At 43.6% G+C, this 27,852-nt stretch overlaps 1 protein-coding gene across 11 annotated transcripts; it reads right to left on the bottom strand.

Annotated features, from left to right (window-relative positions):
* Nucleotides 1-27,254, bottom strand: LOC128891904 (afadin). 11 transcript variants are annotated; one of them, XM_054151838.1, is made up of 28 exons: nucleotides 26,682-27,254; nucleotides 22,620-23,153; nucleotides 20,214-20,325; nucleotides 19,863-20,055; nucleotides 17,891-18,175; nucleotides 17,431-17,714; nucleotides 17,060-17,159; nucleotides 14,619-14,715; nucleotides 13,008-13,302; nucleotides 12,187-12,305; nucleotides 11,106-11,393; nucleotides 10,435-10,714; nucleotides 9,646-10,302; nucleotides 9,226-9,474; nucleotides 8,922-9,062; nucleotides 8,765-8,830; nucleotides 8,555-8,628; nucleotides 8,366-8,484; nucleotides 5,854-7,857; nucleotides 4,553-4,657; nucleotides 3,971-4,112; nucleotides 3,614-3,874; nucleotides 2,489-3,526; nucleotides 2,271-2,403; nucleotides 1,021-1,840; nucleotides 668-939; nucleotides 439-551; nucleotides 1-361 (listed from the first exon to the last, which is right to left on the bottom strand). In XM_054151838.1, the coding sequence occupies exons 2-28, from the start codon at nucleotides 22,634-22,636 to the stop codon at nucleotides 70-72; spliced, it is 8,556 nt and encodes a 2,851-aa protein (XP_054007813.1). In that variant the 5' UTR covers nucleotides 22,637-23,153; nucleotides 26,682-27,254; the 3' UTR covers nucleotides 1-69. The 11 variants fall into 11 exon arrangements, with proteins under 11 accessions (XP_054007813.1, XP_054007817.1, XP_054007812.1 ...); XM_054151842.1 differs by lacking the exon at nucleotides 22,620-23,153; XM_054151837.1 differs by lacking the exon at nucleotides 26,682-27,254 and having other exon boundaries at nucleotides 22,620-23,439.
* Between the last annotated feature and the right edge of the window lie 598 nt (nucleotides 27,255-27,852).

Consider the following 27,852-nt stretch of genomic DNA (forward strand, 5'->3'; position numbering starts at 1 on the left):
CGACCTCGTCTATTCGGGTCGGTAACGATACTACGAGATTACGAAGGAGATTGATTTAGGCTTTCAGTCTTAATTCCTATTGTTGTTGTTGTTGTTGATGGAAGTATTGCTGCCGGTGTTGTTATTGTTGTTAGTGTTGCCGCTACTGTTATTACTGTTTAGAGTGGTAGGATTACCTATGTTATCGATTTCGCGTTGGGCGCGTGAAATCTTCACTTTATCCCGAGGAGTGCCATCCTCACCTGTTTCCATTGCAAACATTTTCATTTTTTCTTTAAAGCTGAGCTTCTCAGGTACCGACCCAATTTGAGAATTCTGTTGCAATTTTTGCTTTTCAGCCAGTCGTCTTTGTCTGGGATCCCTGAACACATTGAACATTTTTATCAGTTACCTGTCGGTCAATTTACATACAGTGCACTAGCTAAAACGTGACATTACTTGTAAACTTCCTGAGCACCTATCACGCCAGGTGTGCTGCCGGTAATCGACATACTGGATCCTTCCGGCGTCTTCGGAGATGCCAATAAACTTTCCGCATCGTTAATAAAATTCTAAAATTAGGCGATATACGTGCGATTACGATCAAATAAAAGCAACCATTTTTCTAGAGATAAAGATTCAACCAAACTAGTCGAACATTAAAATAGAAACATTTCGAGAATCTTACATTTGGATCTTCCGAAATAATATCCATGGTTGTAGATGGAGGCGTGCTCAAATTTCCAGTCGAAACATTCCGTTGCATAGATTCCGCTGCGTTTGCATTCGAGTCGTGAAACGAGACTCTCTTAATGGACGTCGACTGTTGAGAATGGGTCAACGGCATCATATTGGATGCATTTACGGTATTCGATCTGAGTGCACCCTGTTGCGACATCACCGCGTAACTAGAACCCCGTTCCGGTGGCAGAGGTGCGTCATTGTTACCACTTTGATTTGCTGTAAAATAATTACACAAGATGTTTTATACGATTCGATTGTTTCATATGTTTTAATCCACCGTATACAGAGCGTACTTACAAGGTGTACTCGGTCCATTGATAACCAAGTTCTCTAGCCGCAACATACTGGGATGTAATACTTGCTGATTCTTAAGATGAGGTTGGGTCTGTTGTAAATACTGGTGGTGGTGATGGTGGTGGTGGTGCTGCTGCTGCTGTTGATATATTTGCTGGTGTTTAGCCTCTTCTTCCTTCCTTTTCAAAGTTTCATCGAATTCGATTTGCTTTCTTTTAATCTCGTCCTGCCTACGTTGTATCTCTTTGTCTTCGGTGGATTGGGGAACGCCAAGAGAAGAGGACTTTTGAGAAGCGGCCAATTGAATCAACGATGACATCGGTATCTGCCCGACATTGTTTTGCATTTGATTGATTTGTTCGTGTTGCAAATTTTGGGACAAGTGTGAGCCAGAGTTTTCTGGTTGGCTCAAAGAGATGGACGAAACGCTTTGCTGGGTGCTAATGCCGTGGACGTTAACACTCGTAGAATGCATCGATGGTCCGAGAGATTGAACAGCGTGGCTTCCCCGAACAGACTGATTGGCAACGTTCACTCTAGACAAATTAGGGTTGTGTTGTTCCAGCAGATTCCCTCGGTCTTGAATCGTGGCTGGACGAAGCAAACCCTGAACTCGCTGTACGCTCTCGGTATCCATATCGTTACTCTCTTCATCGTCGTCCTGTTGGTTAGCAACTTCCTCGGCTCTTTTCTGAAAATCCCTTTCCAGCTGAAGAGCTCGAAGCTGTTCCTCCTGTTGCGAGGTTCTATGAGGTAACGCGGCCAACTCCGCTATTTGTTGATCTCGCCACTGTCTCGCAGCTTCCCTTCTAAGTGCTTGCTCCTAAATAATATATGTATAACGGTAAACTATTTGAATCCTCTTTCTTACGCGTTAAATCAATTTCTCTTAATTTCTTTACGTTATCTCTGCAATTATTTCAAACATATTTTAATTATATTATATATATCCGTAAAATGATATGAAACGACAAGTCATTGCGGACATATATCTCTGACGTAGGATTCAAATGTACATTAAAGTGTTACATAAATAATACGATAAACTAAATGCGTGTCACATAAACCACGCGATAAGCTAGATGCGTGCTAATGAACGCGATAACGAGTTCATTAATCGTACTAGAATTATTTAAGACTCCGTGATGGTACGATTTAGTAATAATAATAACACAACAATTATAACAGCTGTTATAGACACATGAAATAAATATGAAAGTATTTTACGATGAATTGATCTTCATCTACTTTACCTTTTCTCTCTCTTCTCGTTGCCACGGATTCGTGGCGCTATACTGATACTGTCGCGGCTGTAACGTAGTTCCAGCAGTTCCATTTGCCGGATAATATCCACCGCGAGGAGGATCTTGCATACTCGCGGTGTATCTACGCGAAACGAAAAAGATACTTTTAATAACGCGTTACGTTCTAGTTGCCTGACAAAAACCGAGAAACTTATTTCATGTATTACCTCGAATCTGATTTGTTGTAGAGGGGATGAGTCGTTGTTGGCGGTGGCGGTGGAGGGCTCTCCCGGAATCCATCTTCTGGAAGCGCGGGTCGTATCGGAGCAATTTCATTCGGATGAGCGGACCCACTTCCTTCCGGTAAGGTTTGCGTTCTGCTCGAACCATTGTCGCCGGTATACTGATCGCTCCGCACGTCCGAAACTCCGTTCAAGTAATACTGCGATCCAGCAGGGAAGTGTCGAGACTGTTCTGCGTACGGTCTATTTATTTCTTGAGCATTTTGATCTCTTCCGTAATCGAGTGCCACCATCCCATTCGATTGCAATCGAGTCGAATCGGTTTTCCCTCTCGACGGTTGCGTACCGTACTGAGCGTGTCCAATGCTTTGTTGCTGCAGATTTTGATGCTGATGTTGGTGTTGATGCTGCGATTGGATTTGTGGTTGCGGCTGAAGTTGATGCTGATGTTGGTGCTGATGTGGATATTGATGTTGATGTTGATGTTGATGTTGATGCGTAGGCGGAGATTTACCGTATTGCACTACGTACGGTCCGTAATGCGAATCCATGTAACCGTAATTTCCAGCGGCAGTTTGCCTCGGAGCGTGAGCAGCCGTTGATATCGTTGGCGAGGATACGGCTACTGGCGCGTTCGAACCGTAATTCGGTTGCGCAGCGATCGATTTTGTCGGTCGAACAACCGAATTAGCCGACTGCTGGGTCATGTTTGACTTCATGTTGTACGTGGGTCGACATTGATTAGGCGGAACCGGCACTCCACCTCGTAACTCGCGTCTTCTGACTTCCTCCTGCATTTCCTGGAGCTTCGCTTCTTGCCGTATTATGTCCCGAGAGGATTGGGATCTCGGAGGTGCGGCGTTACTTTGTTGCTGAGATTGACCACCAAGATAAGCTTGCTGCTGTGCTTGCGACACGTAAGCAGATATCGGTCGATCCCTGGGTTGAATCGTCTCGAATGCACCCGGACGATTTAAAGAGTTCTGAGAGCCTCTCGAGCTCTTCTGCATTTGAAGTGGATTTCTGAAATATTATTGGACGTGTCAGCAACGAAACAAATATACAAAGAACAACGTATACAAAGTAAGACAGTACTCGAGAAAACCTTACCTATCTTCCGGATGCTGAGACGGACTGTATCGCTGTTTTGCCGCTGCGTCTTGATTTCTGTAAACGCTCAGATTTTGATAAAATCTTTCGGCCTCGTTACTTTGAAGATTCGCGGGGCCTGTTCCGATAGCAGTCGACGAACCATTGCTACTCATGGTTGTCTGACCTGGATTTAAATTCGGCGACGACTGCTGTCTACTCACAAGTCCGCTCGGCGGCAACGTTCCGATCCTTATCGAGTCATGCAAATTATGACTCGAGCTGTTTCAAAGGACGAGAAAGACAACGTTGCATTAAATTGTACATTCTTGAAAACAGAAGACAGTAACTTTAGGTAAAAAAATGGTCGATATTTACCGAGAACGCAGCGATGTCGTGCCGTTGATCGCGGTCATCGATGGTGGTTGCGTAACGGGTGGTGTAACACTGTTGCTGGACGATGCTCTGCTGTAACCAGGATTGAATACTTCGTGTTGCTGTTTACCATCGGTGCCAACGTCTGCAAAAAATCACAAGTACACCGTAATTCCCTTTATCTTAATCGTTGACTACTTTTATTTCCAAACAATCTGAACACGTTCAATGAAACGTGTACCGTAACTCGCGGAAGTCACCTCAGAGGTGAATTAAACGAATTACAACGAGACATTCATCTACGAGAAAGTTCTGAATATTAACGGGGAACTTCCACGCGTTATGATGCATCCTGTATACTCGAGAGGGTGGCAATGATCTTTACGACGCGATTACGCGATGAAACTCGTTCGATGTACAGGTGGTTTACAAAGCTGTGAGTTGTGGCATCGCAAAGCAAGCTTTTGACAGAGTGAACGTGGTTGAATCGGAGCAGCGATGGACGAACGAGTAAAAGGCGGTAGCAACGACGAATTGCGAATGTGTAAGAGGAAATCGACAGGGCAACGCCGTTCTGTTACTTACTGTGCAACGCTGGCACGGACTTGCTGGTATGTATTTGTTGCTGAGGAGCGGTTGCGTCGCGTCCAAGCCGTGACGGTAAATCTCGTTCACTCATGCGACGAGGTCCTGCGATAAGCACAAGATGCAAAAACACATTTCTGTAGGTTAAAGATGGACAAAATTCTCGCATAGGATTATTTATTCCTTACGCGTCGAATAGACTTAGACTTTGAACCGCGTATAAATTGCTATACGTCAGTTTAGTAGAATAAAATTTTGTCCATCTTTATTGCGAGTTTCTCGTACAAGAATAGAACATTTAGAGTTAGCGTGAGCAAAACAACATAGAGCATGCAACGTGTGCGCAGTGCGTATACCGAGTGTACGAAAATGAACAGAAATAAGAACACGGAAGAAGACGCATGACAAACGAACAGCATAAGCGAGGCGAACGCAAAATTTTTCAATGTTCTTGTCTGCGCTTAAAACACGCTCGGACTCGTAATCAGCAATCGAATTGTCAAAGATAACGTACAGGGTGGATTACGCAACCAGGATCATCTAGACTATTAGTATACTATAGTCGAAATTGATAATTTTCCTAAAAACGAAAGTCGTGCAATAACGACTATTCCACTTGTACGATAGAAATCAAGTATTTTGTAACTTGCGAATTAAGACACTATATACACGCGTGATAATTACAAATGTAGAAATTGTTTCGCGTGGATTAGATAAAACATTGGCAACGTCAAAACGAGTAAATTTATTTTTGGGAACGCAGATATTTGACTTTTACCGTTACGAGACATAGTATCGGCGAAGCGTTATCCAAAATTATCTGGAGCTATATTTGTATCGCTGAACACGATTATCAGAAAAAAAAGAAACATCTAAATACTTGCTAAATGTTCGCAAGTTCAAATTTCCCCATTAAAACGATGATATAATACAAGAGGAGAAACCTATGGAGCGTACAACTACGGGTCGTCATTCGCATTTTTTCTACGCTAAAATGTTCTCAAGTTCTCCTGATTGTAGGTGTCGGTCGCGTGTGAATCGCCAACTAAAGAGAGAAACAAAAACTTGGCGGGTGCATATACGATCGCGATCAAAACGGACAACGTTTTCGCGTCGTGACGGATGATTAACGAAAACGCTCAACGAAAAAAACCTCGGCATGCGTGGTAAAAAAAACGATGGCCAGACGGAACAAATTTGTCAACGTGTATATTCGTATCGTTGGATGTGGCTGTTCAGGCGTGTTGCATACAACGATCATTTCCATACTCAGCAGGCAGACATTCGGTTACGTTGCTTACGTAAAAGAGAATCGACTTCTAGACAAGCTTGATCGGATCTCATATGAATCGTTCCGTCAACTAATTCCTTCGAATGTACATCCGATTCGTGGGTCGAGCCATCGCTACGAATCATCGGAGATTCTTCTTCGTCGTTGCTCGTCTCCTTTTGCAGGATGCTCGACCTCGAGCCTCGAGACGAGGTACCTTCGACGACGAGACTGCTACCTTTCGACCAATTAACGTTCCAAGGTTCATCGTTCTTACTTTCTTCCGATTCACCGATCAAACCATCTCTCCACTTATGAATAATCCAATAGAATTCCGAGTCGCCCGCATGGTGTCTGTCTCCGATGTTCCCATTCGAGGATTCGCCATCCACGAAAGAACTTTGCGAACGTCGCTCTATCTTGTGCGGCTCATCCGTTGGTAGGCCCGTTTTCTCCAAGCATGGATAGGAACTCGAAAATTGTTTCAGTAGCCGAGTATCGATCAACTTTTTCTTCGTAAACAGATCCGTCGTCCACCATGGAACGCGATTCGAACTTTCATAGAGAACGTCGTTCGACGACGACTGGACGTTTTCAGTCGACGAGCAAGGATGGGCGCTCGTGTCGTCGAGATTGGACATTTCCTCGAGCTGCTCTATTATTTCCCGTTGCTCCGACAACGACAACTTCTCTTTGCTGCTCGTGCGATTCTCCTCTTTTTTGGTCAACTTATCTTCGAGCGCGCTGACGTTTCGCGCGTACTCCTCGGCATCCCTTCGCAAATCCAACTCGGATAGATATTCTTTTCCGGAGAACCGATGGTATACTTTAGGCGAAACGAAATTCGGTTCCGACGCGAATCTTCTAGAACCACCTCGGAGTCCTCGATCGATCACGTTCGACCTCGACGCGATCGTCTCAGCGTTTCCAAGCTTGGAAAAATGTTTAGTCAGGGCTGCCACCCGACCGCAACCGAGACGCACCTCTTCCGGTGATTTCCAGCATTTGTCGAAGCTCGACACTTCGCTGGACGTATCACTGTCAAGGCCGGACAAGTCGAGATTTAACTCAGGGATCGTGGTATACATTTTCGAAATCGCTTGGTTTCTTTCTTTCGCCTCGCGTTCCGTCGGTTCCCTTTCTTCTAACGAACTGCTCGTTGACGTTGGTATTTCCATTTCTATTTCCATTTCCATCTCCATTTTCTCCAACGTTGAATCAGTGTCCGTTTCCTTTGTTTCCAGTAGCATAGTTGATTGCTCGAGTTGCTGCTCCATCGTCGTCGTTGGTTTTTCCTTGTAACTCGCTTTTGCGTCGAATCGGCGCAGCGACTCGATGGAATAGGACCGTGAAACGTCGATCGTGCCATGGTCGTTCGTACTATCGTTCGATTCGTCCAACCAATCATCCGTCTGATCGATGTAAGGTATAGAGTCGAGGGAGAAAATGTCGATTTTGATTTCCGCAGCCGAGGGTTCGTTCGCGATCATCGAATCCGTCGCGATCGACAGCTGAGGGTTACTCGCGACCTGAACGGGTGGACAGATTCGTTGATTGTTCGCACCCGATGGAAGACGATCGGTCCAACGACACGGGTTATCGAGCGAAAGATTGGAATGACCTCGAGTACACGAAGACGGAGTCCCGTGGGACGAGCACAGAGCCGTGTGAACCGAAGTTTCTTCTTCTCGTAACGGACAAACTAGTTTTACCGAAGTCGGTGCGCGATCCACGAAACCCCACGAATTCTCGTCTGACAAACACGGTCGCGAATCTTCTGATGGAACGGGCCACGAGTCGCCTACTCGATTCGAGCGACAGGTGGAATTAAACGGATCAAACGTGTAAGATTGACCCTCGAAAATCGGGGTGATAGTCGCACCTGGTGGTACTGGATCGATAGCACGGCCCGAATCGATTACGTGCCTTGGTACGCTCAACAAATTACCCATCGAATGCGACGTAGGCGGCTGCTCGTTCGTTTCCTGCACCTTCGAAGCTTCCAAGTGCTCGGACTTGGGTCGAATCTTGTGCGCTGCTCGGGAAGAATCAGTTAGTAAAGCGTTAGTCAAGCAATTATCCGCATCCCGTGGTTTCGCGCGAGCCAGAATGCAATCCGTCATGCAGGCTTTCTACGTGCAATGATTATTGGCCACGGGAATGCGTCGGTTTAACGATTCCAACATTAGCGATAGCAGTTTGTAAACGAAGTAAAGGGAAACGAAAATTAGACCCGTTTTAATGGTGCCAGTTGCGGTGAATTCGCTTCCATGTGCAAGGAAATTGGCGCCAATAATCTTCGCATGTGTAAAAATCCTTCATAACGCGAGTGAGAACGATTAGAGAAAGCGCCGAACATTTCTCCTCGAGCAATTACAGAAGAAAACATGGTCATTGGACGTAACGAGTGTCGATCGATCTTGTCGCGGGTTTGCGTCACTTTTCTCTATCGAGCTCGTTGCTCGACTCGCGATACGCGCTTCGATCGATATAATATTCTCCCAAAGAAACCGCGATTCCCCTCTCAAAAAAAGTTTACGAACCTCTGGTCATAACAGGTGAAGGCTGGGACAGCAGAGTGGCCAAGCCATGGTATATGGCCCCCTGTTTGGCAACCTCGAGAGTTACCACAGGCCCAGTACGTACCAGATATTCGGCAGCCCTGAACAAGAAACGAACACAGGTGAAAATTACGATTAAATCGTCGCTGGTCGTCTCTACCGAGTACTCACTTTTCCTGAGTAATTCCGACTAAGCTTTGTCCGTCCACCTTGAGCAACTGATCGCCAGCCGTCAATCTCCCATCCTACGCAATGAAACAGAAAAGGAAAGTATCAATAAAATGACGGAGAATTCCTGATTTACATTAGTAAGGGGAATTGATCCTGATAAGTTTAAACATTTTTTAAACATTCTATGTATAACTATATAACTGTACTCACAGCATCGGCTGCACCGCCTGCAACAACGCTCTTTATGTATATCCCGAGCCTGTCTTGACCAGCGCCCTGCAAAACAAGAACGAAACCGTTTCATCGAATTTTAGGTATAACGATCCTGTGTCAAGCTCTAGAAAGGATTTTCAAATCGCATTCGTACCTTTGCCGCGACGATGCTCAAACCCATTCCATTGGTCGATTTATGTAACTTTATTACGTGAATCTCTGGTTGTACTGGATTGGACCCTGTGTGACAAGAATACCCTCCGGACCTGTTGCTCATCGCGCTGGGGCTACGGAACTGTAATAAAAGTCGATCAAACGTCTCGACCAAGTAAAATAGGGGTTTTTCGAAATCAAATGATACTTTTCCAGCAGCGTCTTTTACTCCGATATGCTTCAAAGTCATTGCCATTTGGTAAAGTACATAGTTACTAACCGAAGGAGTAGAGAAATCGACTCACGTTATTATGATGGTCTATCATGTATATAGTCCAGTATCCGCTACTCGTAGGCTGCGGCGCCATTCGACACAGACCATCCCGTTGCAAAGGAGCTAAAAATTCAGCCAATCCAGGTGGTACTCCGCGTATTACTTCACAGCTGTATCCGTCCTCCGGAAGAAGGAGAGCCAATGCAAGCGTAGGTTCCTCCTCCAGTCGAATCTCTCTTCCATCGGCACGCGCGAGCGTATCGGCCACGCTTTCCGCCACCTGCAATTTTCATTCCATGTAACGCGGCGCAATGAAACGTAACGGAGCGTAACGCAACGTAACGTGTAACGTAACCCAACGTACGATAACGTAACATTATGTAACGTAATGCGATAAAAGAAAAAGAAAACAAGAAATAAAGAGAGATTAACGGATTTGTTCGCGACTTACTCTGACTACGTTTTCTATTAGCTCTGCCGGAAGTCTCGGTTCGTCCGCGGCTGGCTGATATTTTTGCAACAACGCCCTGACTTGAAGGGAGTTTAGCTTAAAACAGGTGGAGCTCAATGTGGCGAGCTCCTCCGCGTTATATTTCGGCGCTTGAAGGAGATGCGTCGCTTGCATGATCGTCGCCAAGTGACACTGACTCGCGAGCTCGAGGCCCTGCCTCTCGGCCCAAGTCTCAAGAGCGTTCAATCTCGCTTTCAGTCGACGACCGAACCATCTCACGCACAAGTTCGTATTCGAAACCAACGCGTTAAACGCGGTTGCGTTTATCGTGTGGAACAGATGACTGAACAACTGAATCGTGAGAGCAGCGTTCACTCTGCACCGCCTCAGCAGGGCCATCGTACTCGAAAATATTTGCAGAACTCCGGCTTCCTTCGCGGGCTCGTCAGCGTCGGCCATAAACTGCGACATCGCCGGTGCAAGTTCGAGCGATATGCAGCGCACCAATGACGCGAATGTCGCGTGAACCGCCTCCGTCAAAATGTCCTGAGCCCTCGTCGAAAACGCCCCAACGTGCCGATCGTTTTTCAGCATGTGCAGAAGTTCCGATCCGTTTGCTAGCCAAAGAGCCAAAGAGGATGCGTCCATGTACCGTTCCTATCGACACGTCCAAGTCATTGAAAAAGAAAAAAAAAAAACACTCGAATCATGGGTATACTTTTATCATTAAAACGGAAACTCGTTACAAGAACACGCGACCTTCTCCTTCTCCTTCTCCTTAACCGTTACCTGTATCACTCGCTGTATCATACCGGCGACATTCGCCAACATCACCGTCAATCTGTGCGCTCTCTCCGTAGGTTGTAACTCCGGTCTGTAATGCGTGCTCGCGCGATATCTCGCCGCCAAGTAAAGCGTATACGTTGGCGCAAGTTTGAACTGCGGCGCCGACGGCTCCACGTCCGTGATCACCGCGTGGAAAAAGGTCTCTTCCGTTTCCTCGAGAAACTCTAGCACAGCTGGCAAAATCGGATCTGTCCCGCGTGGTTGTCGATCGTTTTGCAACGTTCTATCGAAACAGGGAAAAATATCGATGTTATTCTTTGCTTGAATTCGTTTCTCCATCCCGAGTGAAATTCACCCTCGTTACGAGGATTCTCTGGACCGGAGTCGCTCTTTTATTAGAGATTCTCGTATCTCACCTTCTCCCCTCCTCATCGCATTCATGCCAATATTCGTGCTGCCAGAGATGGACAAAATTCTTATTCTGAGACAAATTTCAAGTAACTCGAGATGATAATTGAATTCGACCCATCGTTTGTTATTCAAATGAAATTTTGCATCATCTCTGGCACACAGACAGCCATCCATTCACGGAAGCACGCATCTCTGTGCGCGTATCCACTTTCTTCGAGACAAAAGCGAAGCTTTTTGTCCAACGATAAACCACTGCTCGTTACCTGTTACCGTCCCTGCTGCTGGTGAGACTGGCAGTCTCAACGTTCCCATCGAGATCGAAGGTAGTTTCGTAATTGTGCGTGGATTCCGGCGCGTGATTCGGGCTTCGAGCGAGGCAAACAGCGGCGGAGGCGGACGCGGTGGATTTGCTCGGACTAGACGGATGGGACGGTTGCTCTTGACCCGGTTGACCCTGTCCTTGAACTTGAATCTGCCCCCCGTTCGGAGTTCCGGATGCAGACCCGTACCTTTCCGCGTTCGTCTCTTGATTGGTCAAGTCTGGGGAGTGTCTACGGTACAAAAGCAGGCCGCGTGCAAGAGAAAAAGAAGCGAAACCAATAAACGGAAAAAAACGAAAGATACTCGAAGATGCTGGGAGCCATTCGATGGCTCCTCCGTCGACCGCGCTCGCTCGCGACCGCTCACCGGAACACCAACCTCACGAATAATGTAAAAAGCGTGCTGACTATTCGAAACGCGAATAGTCTCGTCTACTGGCTACATCCTTATACTCTCTCACCTGATACTTCAAGCGCAGACAGTTCCCCTGGAGTTTTCCCACTTTTCATTTAACTTTCATTTCTAACCTACTCCCTAATTCGTCTTGTTCATTCACGAGTCGCTACGTGTCGTTTCTACGCGTCTAACCGTCTACTCGTTTATTCGTTGTTCCACCCAGTGGCACGTTATACCTTCACGGGGCTCCAGGCAAAATAAGATTTGGAGACGCCCATCTACAGAAAATATTTAAAGGAAATATTTTTAAATTCGATGCTATTCGTCTATCCCTCGTAGAAATACTTAACCGTATATTGCGTGAATGTACTTTAAAAGTCGAGGTTATCGACATTTGTTTGTCGCAAGAAAATTGATCGAACAAACTTTCTCGTTGTACGCCGATTTTGGAAACCTCCTCTGATCGAAGTTTTAGGTATAAGTCTTGTTCGCTTCAAGGATAATGCACCACTGGTGCATTTCTACCGTGCGTCGTGCGTCTTGTACTGTGTATCCTATTATGTTCATTCCGAGCGGAACAACGAACAAGCGAGACTGTTATTTTCTAACTGTAGCCAACGCACTCACCGATCGTAGCCGTATTCGATTTGTCTCCCAGAATCGTGTCGTTGTCTGATCCGTTCTTCGGGTGCTGGGTCGATGAATCTAAAGGTATGCAGTCGGCCGAACTTGACTATCGCTCCGTTCTATGAATCCAGATGAAGAAGTGAAAAGTTAGGGTATTTTAGATGTGTTAGGAGATTGCATTGAAAGCCGCTGTTTTTTCGTGTTTTTTCTGCATTTATTTCAATAGTAAAGTATGTAAAAGTATCAATTGAAATATTGGCCCTCAAAAGCTACTACTTTTTTCCACTTTTCTGGCAAAAGTTGAATTCCGCGACGAAAGAACGGTTTATCTTCCGAGTTTATCCATTCAGCAAGCCAATGTTCAACTCCTTCGTAATTACGGAAACGCGTGTCTTCCAAACCATGTTGCATCGATCTGAACAAATGATAATCACTCGGGACCAGATCTGGAGAGTAGGCTGAGTGAGAGAGAATCTCCCATTCGAACTCCATCAGTGTTTCTTTTATAGTTCTAGCAACATGAGGCCGAGCATTGTTGTGGAGAATGATCACTTTTTGGCGATTTAATGCAATTGATGGTCGTTTTTCTATCAAATTATCGTGTAAACGCTTCAATTGTTGGCAATAACGTTCCGCGGTAACTGTTTCATGTGGCTTTAACAATTCATAATGTACTACGGCTCTCACTGCCTACGGTATTCGCAGTAAAATCCACGTATATATAAATAGCGGCTTTTAATGCAACTTCCTAATATTATGTTCCATTCTTATGCGATACCACTGGAAAATTGGAGGTTCTCGGGTATCGGAGGTATCGTTACCTGAAGTATCGTCGTCTGATGTATCCTTTGATTGTTAACGTATGTATGAGCGTCTCTGGAGCATGGTGTAAGGGTAACGATATTTTCGGTAAAAGCGATCACGCAATGCCTTGGCATAACTGTTGGCCCCGTCAAAGTGAGGGTTTGAGCTTGTACTGCCTGCGGACCTATAGGCCTTTCGGACCCCACCTCCGTCACATTAGGCTGCAATCGGTGCCGCGTACCGGCTCCATTTGGAACGTCGCTTCCATCGGGATTCAGTTCGAGTAAAAACGGTAGTCTCTCGTCCTCGTACCTGACACAACAATAAACATTTTTCGTAACAATTCGTTCAACTGTACGACTGCTTCGACTAACTACTATGCTAAACGGTCCCCCTACGATCCTTATTTCTCCAATTTTAACCCCTTAACCTACGATTTACGTTCCAACAGTCTGAGCCCAAAACGTAAACAAGATCGCTCAGCCTTCGAGCCATTCCGCGGTTCGGCAAATCGGACCTAAGTTGTACCATTTGCGCACTACTGTATGTGTAATATACGAGGGTCGTTCAGAAAGTAAGTTTAACGATGTTAGCGCTGGTCTTGGTGAGAAGGTAGAACTACAAAATTTTAGGAAAATGTTCTCTCATTTATTTTGATCAGTTTCGTGTGTCGTAGACTCTGGTCGGTCGATTGTCGCGTGTTTTGTAACATTTTATAATGGCGATTCCGTTAAAATTTGCGTCCAAGTGTGAACCGCGTAGTATAATACGTTTTTTTACCGGTAAAAACTTCACAGCCACAGAAATTTATCGAGAATTATGTTCTGTTTACGGCGATAAATGCGTGAGCCTGCAGATGGTTACGCGTTGGCGAACAGCGTTCCTAAATGGCCGCGAAAAGTTGCACGATGAAGAGCGCCAAAGTGGACGAAAGTCATTACGCCTTGGGAATTCAAAAGCTTGTTACTCGTTATACGAAATGTATTGAAAGATGTGGCGATTACGTAGAAAAATAAAAAATTGTCTGAAAATTTGTTAAATGACCTTGTTTTTGTGTTTTGACCACTCTTTCACAGCGTAATTAGACCGTTAAACTTGCTTTCTGAACAACCCTCGTACAACTGGTATAATCTTATGAAATATTTAATAAGTAATTACAACCTGATGTATAATAATAATTGTGGTAGATATAATACTACAAAAGATTTAGTATCAATTAATAAAATATAACATAAATCAAAAACATAATTAGTATTTATACAAAAATCAATAATAAAAAATTAGCGACCAAGAATAACATGTACCTGATTGTAATCACATTACAAATCGCGACCGTCGTACTACGGGCCATGCCCGTAATGTTTACAATTGGCGCGACCGATGTACTACGGGCCAAGACCGTAATATTTGCAATTGTCCCGAATACAAGACTACGAGTCTCGCACGTACTTATAAGTTAAAGGGTTAAGTAACAACCGCGTTCATACTTTGCACATTATAGACCAGCCACATGCACGAGCACGCGCCTTCCAATCGAGATGATAAGAAGAATTTGCGAACCATGCCCATACTCGAATCGAATCAAATCTGTCTTGCCTTAAAGATCACCTTCTGCTTCCTTTACGAACCTGTGGTCGAACTCGTTCCATTTGCCGCTAGGTTTTTTCTTGCGTTTCCGAGGCACGTAATCCGCAGGTCTTCTACGCACGTGGAACATAATTGAACCTAAAAGCAAAGGGAAAGATTCGCTTAGATTTTATTTTATTAAAAAATATCGAGAGCATTCGGTATCCGCTATAGACTCAAGCTCGTCGATCGAAAGCAACGACCGTTTCGAATTTGTTGTCGATATCGACGCCAAGTCGTCGTGACATCTTAGACATTGCGTGCCCAACTGACCTACATAGTCCACGTGCGTCGACACAAGCGCACCTTTTTACTTCCATTTCCTACGATCGATACACCGACCCGTCGAACGATGCTTCCCATTGTCGAGAATCTGAAAGCACCGCAAATACAAAGAACCCGGACGGAAAGAACACGGACAATCAGAAGCCGCACTTTGCCGAAGAGGTCTTTTTTTAAATTCTTTGAATTTGCAGCTACTATAATACAACCATTGTTGTTACACGAAAGAAATAGCAATCTTTTGCTATTTCTCAAGCATGGAATCTAAACGAGAAACTTTGTTTGCAAGGAGAGAATAGTTTAAAGGACATTCGAATGGAGTTACTTTCAGCTGACATAGGATCGATGTTGAATTACATTTACGCGAACGGTCTGCACTGCTTTAGTTGATATACACGAACGCGAAGAACATCGTCGATCGAATCGATCTACCTATACAACGGTTACGTGCGTACATACAGTGTACACCATGATCGTCAACTTTGTTCCAGTTGTCGAGGATACGCGTACTCGACGACGACTCAGGGTCATTTATTATTGGACACGAGAGGCGAGATTCTTACGTCTGATTCCCCAATCCATCATCTTGCGTAAAACGCGCCGATTTTTCAATCGTGGTCCCTGATTGCTTGGTGTGGTCCCCTTTAGGATGGACGATGACGCGTCAGAATTTTGGTCCTCTACGTTTCACGGTCGCTCCTTTAAGGCGAGGAAATATATTCGAGAAAATATACGGAAAAGCGCGACGCGAGAAATATACGGCGTTCGTCTTCCCTTTCTTCGATTTACAAAAGCTTGTACAAAGAGCTTGGTCGTGAAAAATAATATTGTTTCCCTTGGTGATTTGATTCTCCTCTGCCCGGGATGATATCGCTGTCTGCCCTCGTTTCTCCTTTAATTTTCTTCGACTCGAACGTCTTCGATTAGGATGAGCGGCGCGTTTTCACACCCGGGCAGGTTGCGATGAGAAGGACGTTAAGGATCACCCCATTTCGAAATGTATCGTAGTCGAGGGCGATCGTCTCGATATTTCGACACTCTATCGTGTACTATTCGACACACTGCACCACGGCCTGCGGTGATTTTCTTTCACGCGCGATACCGTACCATCCTGTCCGCCGATCAACTGATTTCGAGGCATCGCGACGATTAATCGCAGGGAATTGCTGGAAATCCAAATTACTGGCCAAGGTAAATGCAAACCCTTTTCCTTTCCTTTCTCTCGTCGCACTTGCAGCAAAGCTTGCGTCGCGACCAAGCTCGAATCACGACTGACAGAAGTAATGTTGCATTACGTCACAATGTTGCGCGACTGAACTTGAGCATTGCAGATGGAAACGAGGGTGGTCGGCCAGTCGTTGGATCGTATGAACGGACTGAGGAACTAGCGCAGGCGCGTACACCTGTCGATATATACAGGAACGACCAAAGTGTAAACACGCGACGATAATCTCCCGATGAAGCGATTGCGATAAAGCGATAAATGTCTCGTAAAAAATGTTGTACCAAAGTTTCGCTTATAGTAACGATACAGGAAGTATTCCAAGAGGATATCAGTTAAAATAATATCTCGTATAATATCTGTTTAACTATCAAAAACGAATAGGAGTCTTTTTTTAACAACCGCGTATCTCACTTGGAGTTGTGCGATTGTTCACAGTGGACATCCTTTAACGGAACGAAATTTGTATAGCTTCGATCGCGAGATCAGCGTGTTTACACTTTTGTCGGTCACTGTATGCATGGATACGGGGTGTTTCCTACTTGTCCGGCAAAATTGTACCATATACCATACTCTACATATGCGTACATATCACATACGTACGACACTTGTCGATCAAGCTAAGTCGGTAGAAACGCGACCACGTTGCCGTGTAGTCGGTACGCTGTTTCATCGTTCTTCGTTGAATCAATTTCAACGATCTCTTCGATATTTTTTTCAATACTCAGTCGATTCCATTCCCAATCGAATAGTCGGACTTTCTTTAAAATATCCGAGCTAAACGAGCGTTAGAAGAGTTCCACGACTGTCGACACCCAATACCGCTCATTAACAAGCTTATCCCTCCGACGAACGCTAATAGCGTTCGATTTCTTTAACTGGAGCAGTCGTCGTACAAATTCCATACTTCTTAAATGTTGGGACTTTAAATCAACTTACCCCGTGCGGACGGATGATTCATAAGAATGGCCAGAGGACATTCGTCGTCGTCCAATATATATTCCTGCTGCGTTCCTCCGCTCACGTTCTCGCTGTTCACCTGTGCGACATACATAAAACAAAGTAATGAGGATTTGGAACGTTCAATTTTCAACTAACGTACGACACTTCAAAAATAAAACCGAAAGCAATTACTCGAATATAACTGTACACGTTTGAACGGTTGCTGACGTAACGTGATATTCCAACAAAGAAATATGAAATATCTCAAAGTGTTACATCATATAGCGATACTTTTATGTACAGAGTGATAAAAGGAATCAATCTACGATTACGTTGCACAGGAATCCGTTGAAGGAATTCAAACCAACCTGCACGAGACAATATTGTTGCGGATCGACCTTCTCCAGACCGTATTTCGAGAGCATTTCCCGTACGACCTGAACCGCCGAATCCCGAACGCTCAAAAGCAACGTTTTGTACGGGACGTCTTTGCAGAGCGCCTCGCCGTAAATCTTCAACGTTCCACCGGTATCGGGGCCGCCGTCTTTACTGCGAAACTGCTGCAATTTTCTCTCCAGCTTTTGTTGACGTCGCCTTCTCATCACAGCTTCCGGATTCGAAATGCTTCTGGTAAAACTGGTTTCGGGTAGCTCTGAAATAGCAAGCAACGTTTCCTTACCAACGCTTATCGTTTCAAACATCCCTCTAAACCGTCTCAACGACGCGGCAACAAGCAGGATCCGATCGATAATCATCAAACAGGCTTGAATCGCAAGCCGTTCGTCGTACCTATAACAATACGGTGTGTGCACGCACACACGTGCTTACCAGTGTAAAGTTTCTCCGCTACTCCATTCTGATCTACTGGCACCGCGTTTTCATCCTGTTCAAGGCTCTTCAGTCGACTGAGCTTCTCTTGCTTCTTCATCTGCTTCTTCTCGCGTTTACTCAGCTTTCTGCGAAAGCTGGATCCGTCTGAACAGGAAAAACCAACGCCTTGAGCATTGGTTTTGTCGTCGATTCTTCTTAAAAGAAAACGTCCTTCGCGGTCGTCGATGTGCCAGTTCAATTGCACCAGCAACGGTTTCTCGTCGAGCCCAAGTTTCCGTTCTTCTGTAAACGAATCGCAATTTAGCCGGTAAATCAGAGCTTAGGATTCTGTATGTGCATAAAAATATACATGTATAAGCTAAAGATGCAGATTTCGGTTAAACTTTACTTTGGCGGACCAACAATTTTTAAGTTTTTTTTTTTACATAAGCCTGTAGATTTCGGCAAGTGGAATACAAAAATGCTAGTTTTTGGGCGAGGAATCCACTGGTTCAGAAGTTATGAAGAGTTAAAGGTGAATCTTTTTACCGTATTTGTCAGGCAATTTAAAAGTTGAATTCGTACTCTAGGGCGTGCCGTCCCCGAGATAATAGGCCCAAACCAACTCTGTTAACATGTTAATCGCCACGTCACCCATACATGGGTGACAGTGCTTTTTGCTGAAGAACTAACAAAATTAATTCTGAATGTTGAGTGTCAAAGAAAATAAATTTTAACAAAATCCTTGAATTTCTATCAAGTTACAAATATAAATACCACAATAAATGTTTGATTACGTAGTTTTCAAAAGGCTGCAAACAAAATTTAATCACAGTAGAAATTGTCGAGAGTATTATCCTGGCAGTCAACGTGTTAATTCGAAATATGGCAGTTTTCAAAAATAGGCATAACAATATAAAAGTAGTACATAATGTAATCCGCCACCATCGAGAATTTGTTTCACCGACAGGGTATGGTTACAAAACAATATGACGTCGAAAGTGTCAGTCAAATACGATAAAATGCCACTTTTAACTGCTCGTAACTTCTGAACTAGTGGATTATTCGCCTTAAAATTAGCATTTCCGGATTTTTCTCGACAAAATCTACAGGATTATGTAACAGAAACTTACAAATTTTCGGTCCGTCAAAGTAAAGTACAGCCCAGATTTCTTCTGTGTAGATATATTATTAATACTACGTTGAGTAACGACGCGTAAAATCTTAATTTCTTAATTTTCTGTAACGTCCAAAAGGGAGCTTTAGCTGGTGCGTGGCGCTCGATCGAGATCGATGTAGCGCTCGTGTTCTGTTTTCTGTTTAAAACACGAGCGAAAAGAAGAGTAAAAGATGTGAAGAAAAAAAAGCAGGGATAGGAGCGCGAGCACGTTAATCGCGTATACATTTATACTAGAGTTCCCTACTTCACGTGTATCGAAATATCCGGGTACACGGGTAATTAATGGATCCGTGTTTTAATCCGTGTATTTTTAATACACGGGTACGTATCGAAATCCGCCAACATCCGGATATCCAGGTACGTACACGTACATCAAAAACACGGGTACGCACATTGACTTGAACAGTTATTTTAACTAATAAATAAAGTTTTACAAATTACATTGAAAAATGTATTCTGTTATATTTCTTCATTCTTCTTATGTTTATATTTGTTTTATTTATTTGATTTACTGCTTGTCAATTTTTTCAAAATTAATAAGGATCATTATTTTAGAATAAAAGCTTTTGTTACATAAAAGTTTGTATATAAGAATAATTGGATACTGTACCCGAATAATTCGATGTATGCGTGTCCGTATATTTCGATGCACGTGTACGTACCTGGATATCCGTGTATTTAGATATCCGGGTGTCGCCGTATTTCAATACCCGGGTATCCGTGTATTAAAAATATCCGTGTTCGTAATCCCTTAATACACGGTACACGTGTTCCGTTCAAAACCGTGATCTCTAATTTATACCTACTCACCACCGTTCTCATGAATCTCGTAGAGAGCGTACTCTGGAACCGAAAGCATTCGCATATCTGGACGGAATTTTTCGATAAGAGTTTCGATCACCGCTTGACTGGTCGCGTCTGATGCTACTCTGATGCACTTGGTCGCGACTTTCTGACCGCTGTCTTGAAAGTAAAATCTCATTACTCCGTGAAACTCCAAGTCCTGAAAAATCGGGCAAACGTTAGAAAATAAATCTTGATCGAAAACAGAAGCAGGTAGAGTTTTCCTTTGATCAGGGCAAGCGAAGGTGAACGATATTTATTCTCTGATTATTTCGTGACTTTGATTAAAAGGTGTCTAGAAACAGGACGAGAACTCACTTCGTTCGGTTCCGAGAGCTCGAACAGATCCAAGCGATTGGCATTCCATTGTTGAATCACGCCACGCAGTGCCTCGCGTTCGGCCTTCTTACTTGCCAACTCCGTGGCCATTCTGGAAAAATGAAAACGAATCAAGAACAATACAAATATCCAATGTAAATAAACGTTCGAGCTTCCCAATGTCCCGACGATAATAAGCGTCGCTTCGCTGACCTTTGTCGGGTACGTATAACAGTGGCATTTCTTGTATCAGTGTTTCAACGGTAACTTCTTTAAATATACTTTTTTACGCGGCGACTATTACAACTACGTCGTGGATCGACGACCTGTAACGATCGATCTGGATCGATCGTCTCGCCGACGTCAAAAATCACCAGTGTCAGCCTCGGTTTACAATCAGTCGTTATTGGACAGTCTAAATCTCGAGTAAAATACGCGCGAGGCGAGCAACGACGGTACGTCATACGTCTTGTCACTCGTGTAAAAAGGATGCACCGTTACACATCGATGCTTCTCAATTTCACCGCGATTCGCTGGCAGGCGTGCGGCGCACCCGTCTTACGGATATTTTCATTCCCATTATCGTTTCTTATCTGTAGACTTAAAAACCCGACGACGATTCGAGGATAGTCGCGTTTTCTCCGGGCTTTTTTTATTTACCCTCGGTGTGTTTACTCGGAATTACGCGTGGCATAAGAAGCTAGAGACGAAAGAGAGAAGCTTACCGAGAAATCTCCCCAATGACGCGTGTCTTTTGCGCATCTAACCGAGAGAGCGGGGGAAAATGCATGATGGAACGGACATGGTCTCCGAACGATCGGTAAATCAGAGTCGCGAAGCGTTCGAGAAATTGCAACCGAGCAACAAAGCAAAGGGACTTTTGTCGCAGTCGGCAGGAAAGGGATCGGTTCGGATCGGTCGCGATCGTCTCGACTCGGTAATTCTCGGCTGCGTACGTCGAATCGAACACGGCCGACTCGACACTCGGAGTGGAACGCGTCGCAGCGAACAAGTCGCATACCATGCATTCCTATCTCATTCGACGGCGTTCGGTCTTAAAACCTTAAAAGCGCGCTCGAGTAACTCGAACACGCTCGAGTACCCTCTGCACGATAGGACGACAGCACGATACAACCACCCTTGCGATTCGCGATCATCCCATTGCCCACCTACATCAGACTCACGTCTGACCGACAGCCGATCGTTCTTGGCGCGAAATCCCACCCCGAGGAACACGCCTACGCGATCTCGTTGCATTTCGCATTTTATTCCTTTTTCCCGCCGTCTTTCGTAATCCAATTTTTGTCGCAAATTGAGGTTAGGTTGGAAAGCGACCACTGACTGTCGCGCACCTTTATACGAATCATTTATCTCTACGTATCCGTATACCAATCTGTACAATAAAAACGTTTAATAGTAATACTACGGTTTCTAAACGAGTTAATTCTAAATGAGTTGGACAGTCGATTCGTCAATGCTAATCGCAAGATTACCCCCTGTTTTTGTCACAAATTGAGGTTACGTTGGGCCTAAGAGCCACTTGTTGTATCTCCCATTTGTATAAACGATTTATCGATACGTATACGTATACTGTACCCATCTGTACAATAAAAACGTTTAATAGCAATATTACGGTTTCTAAACGAGTTAATTCTAAATGAGTTGGACAGTCGATTCGTCAATACTAATCGCAAGATTACCCCCTGTTTTTGTCACAAATTGAGGTTAGGTTGGGAAACAGCCACTTGTTGTATCTCCCATTTGTATAAACGATTTATCGTATACGTATACTTATATACGTATACTGTACCAATGCGTAAAAATGTTTAATAATAATAGTAATGATAACGATGATAATTTGTTGGTTTCTAAACAAGTTTGACAGCTGATTCATCAATGTTAATTGTAAGATTACTATCCTCCTAATGACGTAAAAGCATTAGTAATACCGTGGTTCCCGATAAGCTTTCGACTCCATTACTTGGCAGTCGAGATAGAAAATTGATATTCGAGTTTTTCGCTTCTTCTTTTCCCATTCTACGAGCGAATTTCTTGTTCATTCGCGATATGTAGGTCAGGAGAATAGTTGTCACACAAACAATACCGAGGAGGAAAAGTAACAATAATAAACGTGGTTAAAGGGGCAGCTTTCGTGCGTTGCATAGTTTTCTAAAAACGAACGTTTTACCGTTTTCAACGATGCCAGGTGACCATACCATGAAAACAATCGTTAAACATCGGTTACTCGAAGAAATAAATCGTATCGAATTTAATGAAATGGTGAAGTAGAAAGTAACGTGCCCCGAATACTGTTAAAACTGGAAACGAATGGAAACCGACCAATCGAAAGGAAAGAAAGAAACAAAAAAAAGGACAGGAAGTACTTGGATGCGTCATCGTACTTACTCTTCCGAGACTGTCATTCTCCTGATGCGGTCGAGCGAAATACGGCGGATCCAAGAGACGTACAACGATTCGAACGAAACTTGACGCCACGAAGAAAAACGCGACGGAGGTTTTGTCGTTGTCGATTTACAAAGAGAATACTGGCTTGCATCGAGAGTATTGAAAACAACGTGATCCGGCTTCGAGAATCCTCAGAGCTGTAGAGGAAAGGTTGCGTGCATGAAAAATCTTCGCTACGCTCGTAGTTTCGCTCGGCTGTCGTTCATCGTAGTAGCTTTTACGACGTATTCTGTTGCTCCGGGCATGCACGTGAACAATCTTCCCGTTGAATTAACTTGACAGTAGGAAAATGCATTTCTCGAAATCTGTCCGAGTTCCAGCATTTTTCCGCTTTGGGAAGAGAGCAGGCATTTAATGGCTCCAACGCTACGCACCACGTTAGCGGGAACACTTTTAAGTCCGTAGGCTTAGTCCACCTTGCGAACGCGACTGTGAATTCCACTTTACCTTCGTTTACGATGGTTTAACGGGTCTCTACGAGAAAAATTAATAATAATTTTACACCAGATATTTGAAAAACAACGCCACACCCAAACAGTACTCGAACACAACCGAGTGCTACGATACCCAACCCAAACGTATCTCTCTTCACATAATTACTAACGAACTGACCGACGCGAACGGACTTGGTAGAGCTTGGGGCCCCAAGAGTGGGAGAACGTTACGTCTTGTTAGTCTTGCTACAGCCCTTCTCCACCGATCCTACTCCCTCTCCGGTTGCCCCCTTCTCCTCCTGCTCATTCTCTACCCCTACTTTCCCTTTCCCTGTACTCTGTACTGTACGCTGTAGACTATACCTGTACTGCTGTACTCTAAAGATGGCGTGGACTGCTACTTTTGAATCACGAGTGATTCAATCACGTTCATTCTCAATCACGATGATTTTTCACAGTGATTCGTGATTCTTCGTGGTCGCTTCTGATTGGTACAGAACATTCTTTTCACTTTTCACGAATTATGTTGTTCTTAGGTTATATATGTATTATAATATGGTCTAAAAGCAATGTTAATATAATTTTAATACAATTTAAATTTGACTCATTTGTAGTTTCTTGAATTTCCGCTAAGGAGAAATAGTGGATACACTAACGATAATAACACTGTCCAACACGATTTTTTAAATTCCGCGATATCCACTAAGCGATTCTTATAGGGTTCCTCGTCCTAAATACGAATCTGAAAGTGGAATTGCTCCATCACCCTTAGTTTTCGAGAAATACGAGATTTTGTAAAAACGGTCGATTTTTAGAGAAAACGTAGTACTACTTGAAAACTACGAACCCTAGAAAGTTCTATTTAGTCTTAAAAGATAGAGGAGTGTTTTCTAAATATGAAGACATATTCCTTTAGAATTATCTGCTCTTTTGAATGCCTGTAAATGAACAGCGAATTTCAAAAAGGTGATGATGCGTGAATTTTTCACGAAATACTTTTGTATTTTAATGAAGAGTTATTCACCTAGGTCGATTTTACACTACGTTATCGGATTCTGCAAACATTTCTGAAGAGAAAACCACTCGCGGCAAATGTTGGAACGGTTTCTAATCCATACGGTTCGACAAAATGTCAACTCGGAACGCATGAACAGAGTTTTGCCGCTGCACAGCCATTGCTTGCTATGTTTCGGTCAGTCAGGACCGTCGCTACGGGATTCGCCTAATCGGTGCCACACGCTATCGGTTTTTCTATTACATTTTTAATATTTCATTTGTATTACATTTTTAATATTTCATTTATACTGCAACTCAACAAAACGGAGACAATTGTCCACTGCTTGAATTTTAATCACTAATTTCCCGTTTTTGTATCTTCAATTATTCGACTTTTGCAAATTTGGTAATGAGCAAACTTTATTTAAATCTAAATTGAATTATTTCACAATTAATTCAATCTATAATTGTATATTTTGTTGTTAATTTTTAATGAAAACTGCTACCTATAAAAGTTTACCCCCCCCCCCCCCAAACACTAACTTAAATAACAAAAGATGAAAGTATCGAAAAGTAGAAACATTAAGCTTTAAAATGGTTTTCTATTCGTCAATATGTTACGAGAATTTGATGGTTATTATTCAAGCACGTGGCGACGATTGTGCAGAACTCATGACGACGGTCCTGATTCACCGATGTAAAGCGAGCGAAGCCTGCGCGCCGGCAAACAGAATTCGTGCATTCTAAATTAATATTTTCTGGATCTGTACGAACTAGAAAACGATCCAACATTTACCGCGGATGGTTTTCTCTTCAGAAATGTTTGCAGAATCCTATAATTGATAGTAAATTCGACCTAGACGAATAACTTTTTATAAAAATACAAAAGTATTTCGGGAAAAGTACTCGCGTCGCCAACTTTTTAAACTTCGGTGTTAATTTACAGGCATTCAAAAAAGCAGATAATTCTAAAGGAATACGTCTTCATATTCAGGAAACGCTCCTCTATCTTTTAAGACTAAATAGAACTTTCTAGCGTTCGTAGTTTTCAAGTAGTACTACGTTTTCTCTAAAAATCGACCGTATTTACAAAATCGCGAATTTCTCGAAAACTAAGTGTGATGGAGCAATTTCACTTTCAGATTCGTATTCAGGACGAGGAATCCTATAAGAATCACCTAGTGGATATCGCAGAATTTAAAAAAAAGTTTAAATTTGTCGGACAGTGTAGGAGGTTTTAATTGTGAGGTGGTCTACAAATGTGCGTCACAGTGGACTCAATTTGAATATTTCTTGTTGAAAAAATTTCTACAGACTACTCAAGTATGTATGAAAATAGGATAAAAAGTTCTATAGAATTAATAATTTTTTTCCATCCTAAGAAAATTCACGAAAAACCGTTTTTTTTAGACCTCCTAATTCAGGATACCCCCTTAATAGTAACGATAGTAAATTCAATAATCGAACTACATGTTTTTATATTTATGAAATATCATTCGGTCTCGTCTATATCGATACGGGAGAAAACGTATCCAATTTTCACCGTAGGGCTTCCTTCGTAACTTCATTACGTATTGCATCATTAGTCGCCAAACGAACTCGTAGCATTCCGTACCCTCAAATCGGGAAACGTCCAAGGTAATGATATCCGACAACTTTGATGATCCCGCTCGTTCTATATTTGACCCTTTTTCATTTTTTAGAGAACGTTCGTTTGGGGTATCGGTCGCTACACGTGACACGCGAGATCTAGAAAATCTAACTGCAAAATGGTCCTCGTGCAACGCATTTAACTACGTAATAAGTAATAACATTACGCCATCGAGTTACCAGAGTTGTGTCGAGGGTGGATGCCTGACGATCTGTTTATTGCCCTTAACTAACCGCTTCCTGATTATTTCGTTCACACGAATATGTCAAACGAATACGTATGCACGCATTTACTTTGCACCTACGGTTTATTCGAAAAGCTTCGAGCCTCGTCTGCCTCGAGCGTATAACTCGTTCTTAAAAGCTTTTACGATGAAAACCGACAAACGAAAGTCCAAGTACCACGCCGAAGAAACGAGTTCCGAGGACGGTTGTTTGCGAGTGTATGCACGCCGGTCGACGTCTCAACGTCTGGGCGCTCGATCTGTTTTATTATTGAAGCAACCTTTAGAAACGAAACCTTTAGGTTCGGAAGAACTCTTTTCACAGCTACACCGAAAAGATGAGCTTGGGAAAAGTTCATGAAAGCCGTACGAAGGCTTTTCATGCGGTCATCGTGACACGCGAGACACGTTCCTTTCTTTTCTTCTCTTTGATGTCTCTGCTAGCATTGCCATTTTACTCTTCAATACCCACTAATCAGTTCCTATTTTTAAAAAAAAACGTAATATGTACAACGATACCGGTCGTGAACTACGTACCAAATTTGTAATAAATGAAAAACTTGACGTCTGGATCCACGCATTTCAAAGTGCGCAATGCACGTAATTAAAGAGAAAAATCAATTCTACTACTTACTTATGGGATACAAATATTACATACATTTTTTTAGCATTAATTCTGTTGGCCGATTACAACGTACCTCTGTCAAACGAATCGTTCCTTCCTCTTGGAAAATAGAATAAAATTTTGGCGTCTATACGTGCATCACTCCTCGTGGTCTCTATTTCATTGACATCGCGAGTAAGTACTTCCATTCGACGAGCATACATTACCCACCGCTCTTTTTATAAGTGTACTCGAGGCACAGACACTTCAATTCACGACAGGATTTCGATAACGATAATCCAAACATAAATGCGCGATTATTACGAACAACGGTCTCGCAAAGCATGTTCTCGCGCGCGCGCGCGCGCAAGCGCAAGCGCGCGTATGTTCGCGCGAATGCAAACGCTATAAACACGCACACATGTAAACGATACGCGATTCTACCCAAGACCGGCCCTCACACACTCTCGCCGTTGCCAGCTGACACAACGATCGAAAAAGCCGATATTACGATTGCTAAGAATGACTCCTAGGCGACGAAAACCTGTTTTTTCTCGTCCACGCATACGAACACGCGTTTTCAAACTTTGTAACTGCTCTAACAAACTTTTCGTAAGTTCCGACGCGAAACCATTGCGAACGTACCGTCCTATACCACCGCGTGTCGCATACTAACGCGTCAGAGAACCACTGACTGAATTACGAAATGCGCATGCGCGACACGTTCCTGCCAGGGACGACGCAACTGGGCGCAACGATATAACGCGACCGGGTAGTGTCTGTCGTTTCATGAGTATAGGGTGTCCTAAAAATGTTGTAACGCCTTGAAAGGTGTGGTTCGGGAGGTGATTTGAAACAACTTTTTCCTTGGCGAAAATGTCCGAGGCTTCGTTAAGGAGATATTAACGGAAAACACTGACCAATCAGAGCGCGAGTATGCCGGTTGAGCGTAGGCAACGCGCTAGGCGGCTGCGCTCATTTGCTACCGCGACCGCTCCAACGGTATACGCGCGCTCTGATTGATCAATGTTTTCCGTTAATATCTCCTCAACGAAGCCTCGAACAACATTTTCGCTAAGGAAAAAGTTGTCTCAAATCACCTCCCGGACCACCTCTTTCAAGGTGTTACAACATTTTTGGGACACCCTGTATACACGGACTGCTCAAGCCTACTCTTTATACACTAAGCAGAGCGTAACCAACATCTCCATACCAAAAGTGAGACTTCACGTTAATGCGCATGCGTCGAATTCGAGAACTATAGC

This window comes from Hylaeus anthracinus, unplaced genomic scaffold, assembly GCF_026225885.1.
Source record: "Hylaeus anthracinus isolate JK02 unplaced genomic scaffold, UHH_iyHylAnth1.0_haploid 12002, whole genome shotgun sequence".
Taxonomy (NCBI): Eukaryota; Metazoa; Arthropoda; class Insecta; order Hymenoptera; family Colletidae; genus Hylaeus; species Hylaeus anthracinus.

What these genes read in the sequence shown, in the direction of transcription:
- LOC128891904 (XM_054151835.1), bottom strand. Translation starts at nt 21,003, where the DNA reads ATGCATTTTCCCCCGCTCTCTCGGTTAGATGCGCAAAAGACACGCGTC. An exon ending in TGGAACGAGTTCGACCACAG is followed by an intron (nt 13,303 to 14,618) that starts GTTCGTAAAGGA and finishes TTGTTGTGTCAG; the next exon opens with GTACGAGGACGAGAGACTAC. An exon ending in TAATAGAAAACGTAGTCAGA is followed by an intron (nt 9,475 to 9,645) that starts GTAAGTCGCGAA and finishes TGAAAATTGCAG; the next exon opens with GTGGCGGAAAGCGTGGCCGA.